We start from the raw sequence: 17,199 nt of genomic DNA, 5'->3' as shown, positions 1-17,199 counted from the left end.
GAGGCAAAACAAAACATAACACACGCAGGACAAGAGACTATCAAAATAAGACAGGAAGTAACACACAGTAAGACCCAGACTAAGACATGTGAACTAGACAGTGGGATATGACCGGGCTGAGGAACAGAGAAGGAGAGAGGGACACATGGGGAAACATAGGTAAACATGGAGACGAGGCCGACTTTCACAGAAGTCAATGAGGACAAAACAAAAAACATCAAAAGCAACCTAACAATGTCAAACAAGACTAGAGACTCAAGAGTAAACCGCACAAAGCTCAAACGTAAATCATCTTCTTAAGGTAAAAATGCACAATAAAAATCAAAATGCTGGGTCAAAAATTCAGGACCATGACCATGATGCTTTCCAAGCAAATACTCAAAACACCAATTACCTTCTGTTTTGCAAGATGCTTGAAATAAAGCAAGTGCTTGTTGGCACTGATGTGTGATGTCCATGTGAGGGATTGTGTGTTTTTGTTTGTTTTATTGTGACATCCACAAGAAAATAGCTACACACCTGGGAATACCATCAGCTGGAGGGCACTGGAGTTACAGACTTTAGAAAGAGTGCTGAACAGGCACATGCACAGATAGACCCCAGGTGGTGCTCAAGCACCTGACCCTTTGGACAGGAAAGTTTTTTCTCCCACGTGTGTCTATTTTATAATTTTACATTTTAATTTCAAAGTAGTCCCATGGCATCAATTCCTAATTGAAAGCATGTAATGCCCAACAATTGTGTTTTTATAATTCTGCAATGCCGTACACCCCCTGGCCCCTGCATCGCCTTTCCTTGTTGTCACAATCAGTTGCTCGTGCCATTGAAGAGCTCTGAGGAGCAGCGTCACATCTCAGACCTGCTTTTACTGATTACAGACAGGTAACATTAGTGTCTGCACTGGCCTCATCCACATTTGTTATTGCTATGTAATTAAAAACCTCTAAAACACATCAATTTAGGCAGTTAAACATTAGCAATTATACCGCAAAATTAGCTTATCAAATGCAAGGTACTTTAAAATGCACAAGAGAAGTCACTTTCACTCTTTGTATGACAGCAGAAATAATTACGTGATCATTAGTCTAATATTTTGGAATGTTCAAAACTGAACTATTATCAGTACCATTGTTCATTACATTATTATTATCATTATGAATGCCTTAGTGTAATACAGAATAACCATTAATTATCATGTACAACGTTAACTTTGAATTTACCGATGACAGCTCTATGCGAACAAAGGACATGTTATAAAACAGCAAGACAGAGATCGACAGCAGGCGTCCCTCTTCTGTCCACGATCACACCATCAAACAGTGAGGAAGATGAAAGAACAAGTAGCTTATATAAGCAAGTAATAGCTGTGGTCCTGGATACCATTCGATTTTTTAATATATATGCCACCAAAATTTGGCCTTTATTGTGTTGTTAGCTATACAATGTAGCATCAGCTACAACTCTTAGGCATCACTTTGAGAATTTTCCATAATAATTTCATATCTCACTGTTTTATTTCCCTTAGTCAAACGTTTTGAGCTCATTAGTCTCCCGTTTATCAGTTCATGGTTTAGTTGAGTAGTAGTACAAACCAAGGAAGTTTCAACTGAACTGACCTTCACCACTGTAGAATTATCATCATACTGCAGATTACAGCAAAAAAGAAAAAAGTAGGAAAAAAGAAGAAGTGGATGAAGGAAGTGAACACACTGACACAGACAAACCGCCAGAAATGGGGAAGAAGTATATAAAACTCAAACTTTCACAGCATTCACAACTGCTGCACAGACAGTACCAGACACAGATTTCAAGGTAAGTTGAGACATTCAAAACTGGCATGTGTAAGAACGTAACCTTCATTCTGTTATATACAAAACTTCATTTTGTTTTTACAACGAGCAATACAGGTGAAGTAGATAATTTACGCCTCTATTGTTTATTGTAGGAATCCAAAGCAAGCAGTAAACTGGTGTCACTAGTCTTGAGAATAATTCGAAAAAACTCCATTTATATAATTAAGTATAATTTGTGCTTGTATTAGATGAAGCTGTTCCCTGTACTGGTGATGCTGACAGCATGTGCTGCAAGACCTCAAGGTATTTTGGTTTTTTCTGAACAAAGTGAATACAACAGCAGATTTCTACGATGTTCATGTATTTTGTTATTCACTTTTAATGATACTTTGTTTTTTAATGACGTTATTAAAATTTCTAGCCAATCTTTGTAACAAGACTGAGAAACAAAAAGGATTTACATACATTTAAAATTTGTATTTTTAATGTTGTTTCTTTCTGGCTTCATGTGAATTTGACTCATTGAAAAAAAATTGTATTTCCTTCTTTTAAGTTTTCTTATTAATCTTATTAATTTCTTATTAAATCTGAGTGTTGGCGGGACCCCGCGCACATGCTTCTCTGTGTTCATAATTTCCTGCATTTTCCTTTTTCGTAAAAAAAGCAAAACCACTTGAAAAGTGTCTTCCTCTTTCTCTCTTCTCAGATTTGTCTGGTAAAATGTTCACTTTCCCACTGGAATCCAACAGAGCTCATGTGAGGCTGAATGCGTCGAGATTGGATTTCAGTTCTTTAACACTCTGTCACAGGTAGCAATGAATATGCATGCATTTCCTATAAGAAGCAACTGTATCTCTGATTGTGAAATAAGTCATCCTTTGCCATGCCTACAGATCATTTACAGACCTTAAAAGAGACCACGTTTTGTTCTCTCTGGCTACACCTGTTCATTCCAATAACTTCCTGATCTTCTGGGATGGTACAAATAAAGAGATTGAGCCCCATATCAAGGACAGGAAAGCTGAATTTGGAGGACGAGACTACAAGCCAAACATGTGGCACTCTATCTGCACCACGTGGGACTCTGAGTCTGGACTGGTGCAGATTTGGTTTAATGGGCTACCTTCGATTAGGAAATTTGTCAACACTGGAACAAACATCGTAGGACCTGTTATAATAATTTTAGGACAGGTACATGTTTTATTGATAAATTATAAATACTTATTTAGATTCAGTCAGACGCTGTATATACTAATAATGTACTATATGTACTATAATATACAATGTAGTTTTAATCTATTGTATCTCAAACACTGCATTCTTTACAGGAGCAAGATTCCCACGGTGGCGGATTTGACATTAAGCAGTCTTTCGTTGGCATGATGTCTGACGTCCACTTGTGGGATCACATCCTTTCCTCCTGTGAAATTCAAAACTATGTGGATGAACTAAACTTCACGCCAGGGAATGTGTTGAACTGGAGCGCACTGGAATTTGAGATCATAGATAGAGTACTGATAGAAAATAAACTCATGACGTGTCACTAATCAGAAAATTACAAAGTCAAAAATCTGGTCAAAAAAACTACTTTGTTTTTATGTCCATCATAAAGAATATTTGATGATTTTTTTTAAACCCTTTTACGATAATCATATGAAAGCGTTACACTGGTCGCTGTGATTATGTTACATGTTGGTTAATTCATGAACAACATTGAGAACAAAAACTGGTGAGCATAAATATAAAAAATAAAAAATAATTTTACGAATTTCTAATTGTAAATTTATTGTAAAGTGAACAATAAATTGACAATTCATCAACTTGTGCTATAAATGTTTTTCTAGTCAGTGCATGACAATAAAATGTATAAAAAAAAGAAAAGAAAAGAAGAAGAAGCTTTTTTTTGCCAAAATATCACCATCAGCACTGTGTCACAAAGTGCAATCGACAGAGAAGTCCAAACTTCTCCATTAAATCTGAAAACTCTGCATCTCTACTTAAGTATTTCAACTTAATCTAAAAGGTGGTGTTTTAGATGTCGCCCTCTACTGGCCCAAACTGATAAATGCAGTTTTTTTCCTTGTTTTGGCTTTTTAAAAAATAATCAGATCGTTCGAGTACTATTTGTGTAATTTTATGATTAAATGGACCTATACCATATACACAGAAGACTCTGGGATTTTTATTGTTTATGTGAGTAGTTCCTTTTTGACAGATGCCCCACAGTGGTGCAATCTGTGAAACGCACAGATGAACACACACTGTGTAAGAACACTGAAAGCTGTGTTTGTTTTATTTGTTTAGATCAAACATGACAAAACACATAAAAGTGTTTTTAGATTACCATAGAGCTGTTTAACGCACACATCTATTAAATCTTCATGTATTTACAATACAGAAATGGCATTGCCATGAAAATTGTTGTCAGGGTTCCTGGGTCGTTGACCCAGTGATTTCAGTTTGTTCATGTTCAGTTTGGTTCGCCACATTAATGTTCTCACTTCCTGTTTTTTCCCGTGTCAGCTTGTCTCCCGTGTCATTAGTCAGATTATGTTCAGCCCTGTACTCACCTGTTTCCAATCATTGTCATCATCCACCTGTGTATTTAAGTTCCTCGGTTTCACCAGTTCTCTGTCGTGTCATTGATGTTAATGATGTATGTCTGATGTCGTCTGTATGTCCAGTCAGTCAGTCCTTAGTTCGTTCATTCATTCAGTCAGCCAGCCATTTCCTCCCTCTGTACTGTTTGCTCACTCCTTCGGCAATAAACATCCACCTTCACCTACCTGCCTGTGAGTCCAGCGTTTGGGTCCTCCTCCTCTCATCCACGACACTACCCTTGACAGAATGACACGACCCCGCGTTGTGGACCCAGCGGACCCTGAACTTTTCGAGCGGCAGGAGGCAGCGCTCCTTCGCTGGACGGAGGGGCTTCGGGGAAAACAGCGGCTCGTCGCGGAGAGAGAACACGTCTTCGAGGGGACTCGCCTGGCTCTGGGCGGGCCTCGGAGACGCCACGTTCCCCCACCTGCTGCCTCAGCTGCACCGGAGCATTCGCCGCGGAGAGTGGGCGTCACAGCCCAAGCTTCGGCCGCTCGCTCTCCCGCCGCTTCGCTCCTCGCTCGCCCGCCAGCCTTTTCACTCTCCAGCCTTTCCGCCTCGCCACGGCACGGCGGCTACACCTCCCATCTCTGCTCAGCGGAGGCTACCGCGCCAGAGGCTCAGCCGTTTACCCGGCCCGCTTCCTCTTCCCGGGGAAAGCGGCGCACACGCCGCCATAAAACGGACTCTGTTCAGCAACTCCCGGTGGTGAGTTCCAGTGACTGTTTTCCACACCCCTCATCTGATTATCCACTTAAAACACACAACAGACTCTTTTCTGATTCATGGGGAGTTTCCCTCCTTGAGGATGATGTGGACTGGGAAGATTTTTTCTGCTCTGGCTCCCCAAAGACTGTTCAGTCAAAAACTGTAAATAGTGGTGGCAGAAAGACCAGAATACAACCCGATAGACCTGTCAGTGTCGCTCACCCAGTCGTTATTTCCACTCCTATCAGTCAGCCTACACCCACTCCAGTGCCAGCTCCCAGGAGGAGGGCAGCTGCGACCCAGTCTACCTCCACACCCGCTCCTGTTTCTCGGGTGGGGGTGACTGGTGTCCAGCCACCTTCTGTGCCTGTCCCAGCGCCCAGGCTGAGGGTAGCCAGAACCCAGCTTGACCTCCCTGGAGGCTTGGAAGAGCTAACTGGTCCACCTACTACTTCACCCTTTCATCCACCTCCTGATCCAGCTTTTCACGCCCTCGCAGTATCACTGGTTAGACTAGCTGAACTGTCCCCTGCCCAGGCACCAGCCTTACGAGCCCAAGCCGTAATGTTATCTCCGTCACTAGCTCACTCTTTAGCTCAGCCATTAGCCTCACCGGCCTCTGTTTATCCGTCAGTCTCCTTAGTCCAATCGGTTCCCTCACCTGCTGTCCAGTCTCCTGCTGCCCTCCAGTCAGTCCAGCCACCTGTAGCTCAGTCTCCACCTGTCCTCCAGTCACCCGTAGCTCAGTCTCCACCTGTCCTCCAGTCACCCGTAGCTCAGTCTCCACCTGTCCTCCAGTCACCCGTAGTCCAGTCTCCACCTGTCCTCCAGTCACCTGTAGTCCAGTCTCCACCTGTCCTCCAGTCACCTGTAGTCCAGTCTCCACCTGTCCTCCAGTCACCTGTAGTCCAGTCTGCCGCCCAGTGCCCTGTAGTCCAGTCGCCTCCTGTTTCCCAGTAGTCCAGTCGCCTCCTGTTTCCCAGTCACCTGTCCACCATCCCGTCCAGTTCCCGGACCTGCAGCCACAGCACCCAGAGCCAGCTGTGAGCCTTCCTGCTCCTCAGCCAGGGGTTTCCACACCCGCTGGCCCGGCCGCTCCTCAGCCAGGGGTTTCCACACCCGCTGGCCCGGCCGCTCCTCAGCCAGGGGCCTCCGCGCCTACTGGCCCTGCCTGTCTCCGGCCAGAGGCCTCCGCGCCTGCATCGCCCGGCCCGGCCTCTGCCTCAGCTGCACCCACGCCCGGCCTCTGCCTCAGCTGCACCCACGCCCGGCCTCTGCCTCAGCTGCACCCACGCCCGGCCCGGCCTCAGCTGCACCCACGCCCGGCCCGGCCTCAGCCTCAGAGCCTTCAGCCTCGCCTGGCCCAGCCTCGTTTGGGTCTGGAGCTAAACGGCCATTTTCTAGACCGCTGGCTGAGCCACTGGCCGGGCGCCATCGCCGTCGTGGGCGGCCCACGGACCCTCTTCGCCTGAGTGGCCGCCGTCGCCTTCCGCGCAGCCGGCCCCCGGACCGCCTTCGCCTGAGTGGCCGCCGTCGCCTTCCGCGCGGCCGGCCCCCCGAACTGTGTCCACGTCGCCGCCGTTGCCTTCCGCGCGGTCGGCCCCCGGACCGGTGCTGTTGCCGTCCGCGCGGTCGGCCCCCGGACCGGTGCTGTCGCCGTTGCCGTCCGCACGGTCGGCCCCCTGAACTGTCTCGTCTCGGCCACGGGCCGCGTGGACGCCCACCTGAACTGTCTCGTCTCGGCCACGGGGGCGCCCACCTGAACTGTCTTGGTGTGGACTCCGTCCCTCCGTCCTGGGCCCCCTCCGCCCGCCCTGTTCTGGTTTTTTTTCTTTCTCTTTTGGCCGTCGGGTGCCGGCCTTTGGAGGGGGGGGTACTGTCAGGGTTCCTGGGTCGTTGACCCAGTGATTTCAGTTTGTTCATGTTCAGTTTGGTTCGCCACATTAATGTTCTCACTTCCTGTTTTTTCCCGTGTCAGCTTGTCTCCCGTGTCATTAGTCAGATTATGTTCAGCCCTGTACTCACCTGTTTCCAATCATTGTCATCATCCACCTGTGTATTTAAGTTCCTCGGTTTCACCAGTTCTCTGTCGTGTCATTGATGTTAATGATGTATGTCTGATGTCGTCTGTATGTCCAGTCAGTCAGTCATTCAGTCAGCCAGCCATTTCCTCCTTCTGTACTGTTTGCTCACTCCTTCGGCAATAAACATCCACCTTCACCTACCTGCCTGTGAGTCCAGCGTTTGGGTCCCCCTCCTCTCATCCACGACACTACCCTTGACAATTGTGTTGCTATGTTCAGTTCAAATGTTCAAACGATCAATGAGTGTAAGTAAACAAGTCCAAGGAGCACATGCAGGAGCAAACAAGTGCTTTGCTAATAAAATGGGGGGAAACGTGCACTCACGTGGACTTTTGATTGCCGTGCAGGTCGTTCTTCAGCCAAACAAATACTAACTGTCAATAAAAGTCAATAAAACTACTTCTGCCTTTCATGCGTCCAAAATCAAAGTGAAAGTACAGAGACTTGATCTGTAAATGACTGCAGAATATCAGCTCTGGTAGAAAAACAACTCACCAATCACCTCTATTTTTGATATTTTTGTTGGGAACTAAAGAGAACCTCTTGAAGGCCCGATTCTTAGTGTTAGTGACCTTCTGCATTTCCACTAAAAAAAAAAAAAAAAATAAATTCAACAGTAAATTTGCATTTCTTACATGTAACTTAGCACTGGCTGGAATTAAATAGGACACAATAATGCTATAAAGTGCGTAAGATATTTTAGTTTGGACCAAACTGTAATGCAACTGGTGACCAAAGTAGGACTTACAGCTTTATTTACACTCTCCCACTTTCAGAGGCTCAAAGGAAGTTTATCAAACTAATATAAGGATTGTTTTAATATGACAATAGGATGAAAATTCTTTACTGTCTGGAATCCAGAACCCATGAACATCATCCGATGTGTGTTTCCTGGCTTTAGATGCTCTCCAAGGCCTTTATAGCAGCCACATTCACTTGCTGCTTGTTTGTGGGTTTTTCAGCCGTCAGTTTTGTCTTTGGAAACTGAAAAACTAATTAAGTCAAGTTAAATTTGGTTTAATCTGTCCAAAGATTTGTTTCCTGTGCATGCTCTTTTACATATTTTCTGGCAAAGTCTACTCAGCCATTTTTGTTCCAAGTGTAACCAGTTGTTAGCACTTTGTAAACTCTCTACATTTACGCTCAGGAAGGTTTAGCTTGATTGCAGACTTTAAAAATAATATATCTGCTTCATTGAGATTGTAGTTTCTTAACAATGGTCTTCCAGGCCTTTAGGCATTTAGTGTGCAGCAGGTTTATTTTATTTTTCACCCTGATGATGGTCATAAGATGCAAGAAAAAGCTACCAAATTACAAGTTTAACACTTTGAATTATCTCCAGATCTTTTATCTGTTAAATCTGACATGAAATATTGAATAAACAGATCTGATTTGGCCATCATATAGATAATACAATTTTATATAATATATAATATTGTATTATACATTGTCGCAGGATGCCCTGAGCTACAGAAAACTTATTTCTAAGTCAAATATTAAAAATCTAAGCAATGTTTGATTTGTAATATGAGTAGTGTCTTTGAATTAGATGGCACTGTGGCTTCTATTGTTGATGCTGGCATCATTGCTGCCAGTCCTAAAAGTACAGAAGATAAATATTAAAATGAAACTCAAAGAAAAGTCATGCTGATGAAAATTGTGTGCAGGATTTAGATGTGTTAAGTTTTAATGCTTGTTATCGCTTAGTGGTTTGATTTAAGGATGAAACTAACATTACTAGATCTTAAACCCATGCCTCCTACAGCAACAGCAATAGATAAATTATACAGGTTGTCCATAATTGTATATCTATTGTCTTATAGACTGTATTTTGACTTTTGGCTGCTCCATAAATTCACTGACTTGTTTTGCACTAACAAGGAGTTCACCAGGCTAAGTAAACAAGTCCAATGTCCAAAGGCATGTCAGAGATAATGAAGCTTTGGCAAACATAAATTTCAGAGTGGATTAGCGGGAATTTTGGCAGCTCACAAGGACGAAGTTCATATTTTTGGTAGAGCAGCTTTTAAAATGTTTAATGTTTCAGAGAAGACATGCATCTAACTATTATATTCTATCATATACTTCTATAGACTGTTTTACACTGAGATATGACAACAACACAACTCATTTGTGTGTCTAGAAAGGAGGGAAAAAAATGACGGCCAAGTCCTCACTAAAGCAAAAGTACACTGAACTACTTTTGTTTCACAGGGTAGATAATGCTCATTTCAATGCTCTAAAGTAATATTGTTTTAAAGTAATATTGTTTTAAAGTAATATTGCTACTACAACTGCTTCCTCTTGCCCATAGTGGCCATAAAGAGATCTCAGTTAGACAAAATAACAGGATCTTTCAATGGTGCACTTTTGTACAAAATGCCTCTGTGTTACTGGACTCACTGTCTATGGTCATACAAAGGAGGGAAAAGAACTTTCGAAAATATCAATTTAATCTGACTAACTCAGACTCCCAAGCTTTATGGTAGCATAGAAAGAGGACTATGGAATTCACTTTTCATTGGAGAAGAGACCTCTTCTCAGCCATTATAATTAGAGCAGTAAATACACAATGTCATGTGAAGCATCCTTTCAGAGACTTGAAAATGTGACCCACATGTTTCAGATGTTAGAATGACATCGTAATACATTATTTTTACTATTGCTTTCATAAATCCTAGTGCAGTCGAGCGCAATAGGTCACCGAGTGCAGTAAACTGATGGATTTTACATTTAACACCTTTTTTTTCCTTCACAAAAATGCAACTATATAGTATTCAATGAGTAAATGACATGGTATATCAAAATGTCTATTAAGTGTTACGGGTCTACTGTTCTGTGGTAGCAAGTTGTTCTTCCATTTAAAATTGGTTGAGAAATTTTGAGACTTTCAGCCTAATGAGAACATTAAATTACTGGTTTTGGCTGCTGGTCCGGGGGATCTCCTGCCCAGGCCTCCCCAGTAGTAACAAAACAAGTACAAGTACAATACTTAATTCTTTTTTTAACCAGTGTTTGATAGGATTTTAGAGAATTGACTAGAATTAATTATACGTTTGCTTAAGTGTGCTAAAGCTCTTTCTGAGACGCGTTCTCTTTTTGTAATTCACTGTAAGAGTTTGAGGCCTTAAAGGAAGCAATTATAAAGTAGGTGAAATTGGGGGTCAATTAATCAGAATGGTTAAAATTCCTACAAAGTTAATGCAACACTTTGGAAAAAACCCTTGTATCAAAATCTGTACTCCAGTCATGTTGATTGTTTGATTTAAAATCCAGAGGTTGTTTACAGAGGTAATATTACAAAATGTGCTGTGTTCTTGATCTAAGGGTAGGACAAACCCAGAGTCAATGACCTCAGTGAAGGAGACCTATTTTCACCAACAAACACTGCCACTATAAAACTCACTCCCTCGCTGGCCTCATGCAACACAACCTCCTGAGACTGAATTCAAGGTAAGACATGATACACAGGGCAAATTAAATTAATGCTTTCCACACAAAAGTTTTAAAATTTTTCTGCCTGCATTATATATTATAGCAGGTTGCCTTAAGTGACAGACACCTTATTTCCATACTAAAGTTGAAAGGTGAACATTTGAGCAATGTTTGTTTTGAATTATTGTATTTTCTTTGTATCAGATGGCACTGCTGCTTTTACTGGTGACGCTGACAACATGTGCTGCCACTCCTCAAAGTAAATTTATGTATTAAGTCATTAAACACTACAGGGAGTGCAGAATTATTAGGCAAATGAGTATTTTGTCCACATCATCCTCTTCATGCATGTTGTCTTACTCCAAGCTGTATAGGCTCGAAAGCCTACTACCAATTAAGCATATTAGGTGATGTGCATCTCTGTAATGAGAAGGGGTGTGGTCTAATGACATCAACACATATATCAGGTGTGCATAATTATTAGGCAATGTCCTTTCCTTTGGCAAAATGGGTCAAAAGAAGGACTTGACAGGCACAGAAAAGTCAAAAATAGTGAGATATCTTGCAGAGGGATGCAGCAGTCTCAATATTGCAAAGCTTCTGAAGCGTGATCATCGAACAATCAAGCGTTTCATTCAAAATAGTCAACAGGGTCGCAAGAAGTGTGTGGAAAAACCAAGGCGCAAAATAACTGCCCATGAACTGAGAAAAGTCAAGCGTGCAGCTGCCAAGATGCCACTTGCCACCAGTTTGGCCATATTTCAGAGCTGCAACATCACTGGAGTGCCCAAAAGCACAAGGTGTGCAATACTCAGAGACATGGCCAAGGTAAGAAAGGCTGAAAGACGACCACCACTGAACAAGACACACAAGCTGAAACGTCAAGACTGGGCCAAGAAATATCTTGAGACTGATTTTTCTAAGGTTTTATGGACTGATGAAATGAGAGTGAGTCTTGATGGGCCAGATGGATGGGCCCGTGGCTGGATTGGTAAAGGGCAGAGAGCTCCAGTCCGACTCAGACGCCAGCAAGGTGGAGGTGGAGTACTGGTTTGGGCTGGTATCATACAAAGATGAGCTTGTGGGGCCTTTTCGGGTTGAGGATGGAGTCAAGCTCAACTCCCAGTCCTACTGCCAGTTTCTGGAAGACACCTTCTTCAAGCAGTGGTACAGGAAGAAGTCTGCATCCTTCAAGAAAAACATGATTTTCATGCAGGACAATGCTCCATCACACGCGTCCAAGTACTCCACAGCGTGGCTGGCAAGAAAGGGTATAAAAGAAGAAAAACTAATGACATGGCCTCCTTGTTCACCTGATCTGAACCCCATTGAGAACCTGTGGTCCATCATCAAATGTGAGATTTACAAGGAGGGAAAACAGTACACCTCTCTGAACAGTGTCTGGGAGGCTGTGGTTGCTGCTGCACGCAATGTTGATGGTGAACAGATCAAAACACTGACAGAATCCATGGATGGCAGGCTTTTGAGTGTCCTTGCAAAGAAAGGTGGCTATATTGGTCACTGATTTGTTTTTGTTTTGTTTTTGAATGTCAGAAATGTATATTTGTGAATGTGGAGATGTTATATTGGTTTCACTGGTAAAAATAATTGAAATGGGTATATATTTGTTTTTTGTTAAGTTGCCTAATAATTATGCACAGTAATAGTCACCTGCACACACAGATATCCCCCTAAAATAGCTAAAACTAAAAACAAACTAAAAACTACTTCCAAGAACATTCAGCTTTGATATTAATGAGTTTTTTTGGTTCATTGAGAACATGGTTGTTGTTCAATAATAAAATTATTCCTCAAAAATACAACTTGCCTAATAATTCTGCACTCCCTGTAGGTGTGAGAAATCTGGTCTGGTTATCAGCATCACGGAAAGTTACTGATCATTTTATTAATTTATTTCTCTAATTCCTTTAAGACCTGGAAAGTAAAATGTTGACCTTCCCAGAAGCGACAAACACAGCTCACACGAAGCTGTTAACAACAAAACAAGATTTAAGTGCTGTAACTGTCTGTCTCAGGTAATGTTGAATATGCAAAATCAAATAGTAATAATAATAATAATCATCATCATAATCATAAGCATCATCATGTATGTCAGTGTCTTGTCATTGCTTACAGATCCTTTACAGACCTCAGAAGAGGCCACCCTATTTTCTCTTTGGCAACATCGCTTGCTTCCAATGACTTTCTGATATTCAAACTAGATGCAAGTGATTTGTTTGAGCTGTGGGTCAGGGACAAAAATGCTGAATTTGCATTGCAAGACTACAAGTTGAACACGTGGAATGCGATTTGTTCCACTTGGGATGCTACCTCTGGAATAATTCAGCTGTGGGTAAATGGAAAGCCTTCCAGCAGGAAATTCGTCAGCTCTGGATTCAACATCAGTGAACCCATGTCTATTGTTTTAGGACAGGTACAGTTCAAACTCACTGTGACTGGTGTACAGTTGCTATATTAGATAAAGTACAGTGATTTGGTCTGAGAGGTTAATTATGTTAGCTTAGCACAGAGCGATGGGGAAACAGAACAGGCTGAAGCTCTGGATCTGTAACCAACATACTAGTGCTTCAAGTTCACTTTATATTAAAGACAAGAATTAAAGTGAAAACCACAATTTTATATTTAACAAAAAGAGTATAAGACCTGACAATACTTGTCTGGAACCTGTGCTGATATCCATAAGGAGTGCAGCTCCAAACTTCCAGTGAAGCATTTTTCCTGGTTTGGTTTTAGTATTTTTGGGATCAGCATTGCTTTAGATTTCCCCATTTCCATTTTATGTAGGTACTATGCTAAGGTGACTCAGACTACTTACAGTGGCTTGCAAAAGTATTCGGCCCCCTTGAACTTTCCCATATGTTGTCACATTACAGCCACAAACATGAATCAATTTTATTGGAATTCCACGTGAAAGACCAACACAAAATGGTGTACATGTGAGAAGTGGAACGAAAATCATACATGATTCCAAACGACAAACACAGCTCACACGTGTTTGTCACGTAATTATTCAGCCCCCTTTGGTCTGAGTGCAGTCAGTTGCCCATAGACATTGCCTGATGAGTGCTAATGACTAAATAGAGTGACAATGTGACAAAATGTGGAAAAGTTTACAAGCCAAACCACTGTACGTTGGACAAACAATACTATTATTATGTTATATAATTAAAATGTTTCGAAATTTCACAGCATTTATTTATTTATGTTTTCCAAATATTCTCATTCTCCTTATTTGTGACATTGTGTCAGTCAGAAACAGTGCAATATAACTGTTAATTCAACTCTTTGCCATTTCTCAGGAACAGGATTCCTATGGTGGAGAATTTGATATTAATCAGTCTTTTATTGGCATGATATCTGATGTCCACATGTGGGACTACACCATGTCTTCCTGTGAGATCCAAAACTACTCAGATGAGCTGCACTTCACTCTGGGGAATGTGCTGAACTGGAGTGCTCTGGATTTTCAGATAACAGGAAGAGTGTTGATAGAAGACAAGCGATACCATTACTGTTAATACTGTTAATACCAATTTTATGCCCAATGTAAAGAATTTTTCCAATCTATACTATTAATATGTTACACAATAAAAATGGTTTTAAAGCGTATAGTGCATTTTTTATTACATAGTTTGGAGTTTTCAAAGCTGGGCTTTGTGTGTAATATATTGATACGTACCCCTTTTTCTTCTCTGTTTCATTTGTAAGAATGAAATGCACACTTTTGTGTCACTTATAATTGACAAGATTGTCAAAACAGACTCTACTCCGCATACTCTAACTTATTTCTATAACCCAAAGACATGAATGTTAGTGACTGTTGATTCAAACTTCGCTATAGGCGTGAAGGGGAAGTTTTCAGATTCCTCGGATCTAATCCCATAAGTTGTAAACACACGTGCGGGAAGTAGGAACATGGAAATTTACAGAAACAATGACTGCCATAAAAAGTTAACCATTTACAGCAGCAGCCATGGTATAAAAGGAACCATTCTGCACTGTTAAAAAACAAACCATTCACAAAAGGACCCAGAGTATAGAAGGCTCTATCCTGACACTGTATCCAAGGTAAGATATGATTTTCATATTGAAACAAAATGTATTGCATGTGCAGAAACCCTTTTACGTGTATTGTGGTGCGGATGATGAAAGTGACATCAGATTTGTTTGTATCACCAGTACCAATAAACAATGTGAATTGGTATGTTTGCATGTCTTTGTAGATGCTGCTGGTGCTTCTACTGGTGATGCTGACATCGTGCACTGCAATCCCTCAAAGTACCTTCTATTTTTTTTTAATCTTAATTATTAAGTATTTAACATATGCAACCAAAATTAATAACAATGAAGGTGTATTAGACTTAGAGTGTGTAGCCTACTGTGTTGATAAATACTAACATTAGAGGTGTCCATGTTTACCATTTTAGATATATACTCCTTCATCCTTATTCAAAAGGAAAGCAGGAATAGATGTCACGGTGCTGGGTCGGTGACCTGGTGTTTCAGTTTTTTGTATTATTGTGTGGATGCTTTAAGCATCCACACTATTGAGTTCCTGTTTCTCTTTATTCTTTATTATTGTGTGGATGCTTTAAGCATCCACACTATTGAGTTCCTTCTTGATGTTTCCGTACACTTTTCGCCGTGGATCTACTTCCACAATTTTTGTGCTATTTTCACCGTTCAAATTTTAAACTATTCTGCTATTTCTGCTAATGACGGCTATGTCTTTTGGTATTTTTCACTATTATACTTTTTAAAATATTAAGCTTTTTTCCTTTAATTTGAAATGAATGGGAAACTTCTGCAATTCTGGTAAAATTTTCTTGTTTTTGAAATATAACTACTTCCTCATATTTTCACCTAGAACAACCATTCAAACTTTAAAATGTTCTCAAATTATTGGGCTATTCAGGTATAAATCAGCTTTTTCAAATCTTTTACCATTTTACTTTTATGCCTCTTAAAGTCTTGAGTTGCAAAATTGTGATTTTTCACAAAATACATGTGTTGTTATGGTTGCTATGCTCTTGGCTTCCAGTGTGCCACTGAAGGTTTTGCAGTCTTCTCTTCATGTCCGAACAACTGTTTGCTACTTGCTCAATTTTCACTCAACTTCCACAAATTATACATCAAAAAGTAGGTATTTTTGCTGGCTTTCAGAAAATGTCACTATCATTGTTGTGGGATTTATAGAATTTTGGCAAATCTCCTCAGACCAACACAAAGTCGGAAAACTCTCCATATAAAGTCAATGGAGTTTGTTCAAAATCACCGCTGCATTTCTGTAATGAGAGGCATTTTCGAATCGTCATATCTCCTTAACGAAGCGAAGTTAAAACATGAGGCTTGTCCCGGTATATCTTCAGACACTCCTGACGCTCACAATTCAAGAATTTCTTTCTCACCTATTACCGTTCTGAAATGAGTTGGACTTGTTTGAGAGTAGGAAATTCGTCCTTCGCTCAGATTTCAAACTCTGGAAATGAACCACTTTTTTCTTTCATCATAACTTTTTGTTGGATTTCCACAGCGACCTGAAAATTTTCATGACTGTTCACCAAAGCCTGCTGTCTCTTACGGTGAAAGAATGATATCGATACTCCAAATAGATTTAGAGTTACAAAGCGTTTTTTGAGGGCAAGTCAAGGCAGTTTTTGCTTCGCTCTACTCAGTTATGGTGCATTAGAAGTCAAATATCTTTAATAATTCATATTTCAATGATAAATTGTCAACACTGGAAGATTCCCCCATCTCTTCTGAACAAAACGGTGTAAGAATGACCGCTCTAGCCCCTACGGTTAGGAAATTATAGTCATTTGTTTGAGGGGAGTCCTCACTATGAGAAATAGACTGCAAAAATCCTGTCTCTCTGTGCTGCATGCACCTGTTTTGGCGGGAAAAAGTACACAGCCTCTCTAATTGGTGGATTCAAATTCAGCAGCTCCCAGGCTGACCTAGAAACTCACTTCTCTCTCCCTGTGTGTGTGTGTGTGTGTGTGTGTGTGTGTGTGTGTGTGTGTGTGTGTGTGTGTGTGTGACAGAGAGAGAGAGAGAGAGAGAGAGAAAGCCTTTTAATGGGATGATCTCATTGTAAGATTTAAATTCAATATATGTAGACTGGTTGACTGAATTGGATCTTGTGTGTGCAGGGCAGGGCAGGGATAGCTCAGTAGGTAGAGTGGTGGCCCCATGATCGGAAGGTCGGGGGTTCGATTCCCCTGAACAGCTACCCTGAGGCACCCCTGAGCAAGGTACCGTCCCTACACACTGCTCCCCGGGCGCCCAATGGCTGCCCACTGCTTCACTGAGTGAATGGGTTAAATGCAGAGAGGGATTTCCCCACGGGGACCAATAGGGCAGGGATAGCTCAGTAGGTAGAGTGGTTGCCCCATGATCGGAAGGTCGGGGGTTCAATTCCCCTTATCAGCTACCCTGAGGTACCCCTGAGCAAGGTACCGTCCCTACACACTGCTCCCCGGGCGCCCAATGGCTGCCCACTGCTTCACTGAGTGAATGGGTTAAATGCAGAGAGCAATTTCCCCACGGGGCTCAAT

At 41.6% G+C, this 17,199-nt stretch overlaps 3 protein-coding genes across 4 annotated transcripts in view; all 3 read left to right on the top strand.

Annotated features, from left to right (window-relative positions):
* Nucleotides 1-1,722: 1,722 nt before the first annotated feature.
* On the top strand, nucleotides 1,723-3,953 carry LOC113032229 (mucosal pentraxin-like). The gene is made up of 5 exons (XM_026184997.2): nucleotides 1,723-1,812; nucleotides 2,042-2,096; nucleotides 2,500-2,602; nucleotides 2,687-2,984; nucleotides 3,122-3,953. Exons 2-5 carry the CDS (start codon nucleotides 2,042-2,044, stop codon nucleotides 3,338-3,340), a joined length of 675 nt encoding a protein of 224 aa, XP_026040782.1. The 5' UTR covers nucleotides 1,723-1,812; the 3' UTR covers nucleotides 3,341-3,953.
* Nucleotides 3,954-10,518: 6,565 nt separating this feature from the next.
* On the top strand, nucleotides 10,519-14,251 carry LOC113032227 (jeltraxin-like). 2 transcript variants are annotated; one of them, XM_026184993.2, is made up of 5 exons: nucleotides 10,519-10,639; nucleotides 10,826-10,880; nucleotides 12,555-12,657; nucleotides 12,758-13,055; nucleotides 13,942-14,251. In XM_026184993.2, exons 2-5 carry the CDS (start codon nucleotides 10,826-10,828, stop codon nucleotides 14,158-14,160), a joined length of 675 nt encoding a protein of 224 aa, XP_026040778.2. In that variant the 5' UTR covers nucleotides 10,519-10,639; the 3' UTR covers nucleotides 14,161-14,251. The 2 variants fall into 2 exon arrangements, with proteins under 2 accessions (XP_026040778.2, XP_080164103.1); XM_080307977.1 differs by lacking the exon at nucleotides 10,826-10,880 and having other exon boundaries at nucleotides 10,615-10,639.
* Nucleotides 14,252-14,402: 151 nt separating this feature from the next.
* Nucleotides 14,403-17,199, top strand: part of LOC113032228 (female protein-like) — a 29,922-nt gene continuing 27,125 nt past the window's right edge. Inside the window, exons 1-2 of the mRNA XM_026184996.2 lie at nucleotides 14,403-14,710; nucleotides 14,866-14,920. Coding sequence (XP_026040781.2) covers nucleotides 14,866-14,920 — 55 coding nt within the window. The 5' untranslated portion in view covers nucleotides 14,403-14,710. The remainder of the gene's footprint in view (nucleotides 14,711-14,865; nucleotides 14,921-17,199) is intronic.

This window comes from Astatotilapia calliptera, chromosome 11 (genome assembly GCF_964374335.1).
Source record: "Astatotilapia calliptera chromosome 11, fAstCal68.1, whole genome shotgun sequence".
NCBI lineage: Eukaryota > Metazoa > Chordata > Actinopteri > Cichliformes > Cichlidae > Astatotilapia > Astatotilapia calliptera.
Note: the sequence above shows the minus strand (reverse complement) of the source record. Positions and strands in the feature narration are given on the sequence as shown.

Coding starts and splice junctions, on each gene's coding strand:
- LOC113032227 (XM_026184993.2), top strand. CDS start 10,826: ATGGCACTGCTGCTTTTACTGGTGACGCTGACAACATGTGCTGCCACT. Junction 10,881..12,554: donor ATGTGCTGCCACTCCTCAAA/GTAAATTTATGT, acceptor AATTCCTTTAAG/ACCTGGAAAGTAAAATGTTG. Junction 13,056..13,941: donor TGTCTATTGTTTTAGGACAG/GTACAGTTCAAA, acceptor GCCATTTCTCAG/GAACAGGATTCCTATGGTGG.
- LOC113032229 (XM_026184997.2), top strand. CDS start 2,042: ATGAAGCTGTTCCCTGTACTGGTGATGCTGACAGCATGTGCTGCAAGA. Junction 2,603..2,686: donor TCTTTAACACTCTGTCACAG/GTAGCAATGAAT, acceptor CCATGCCTACAG/ATCATTTACAGACCTTAAAA. Junction 2,985..3,121: donor TTATAATAATTTTAGGACAG/GTACATGTTTTA, acceptor CATTCTTTACAG/GAGCAAGATTCCCACGGTGG.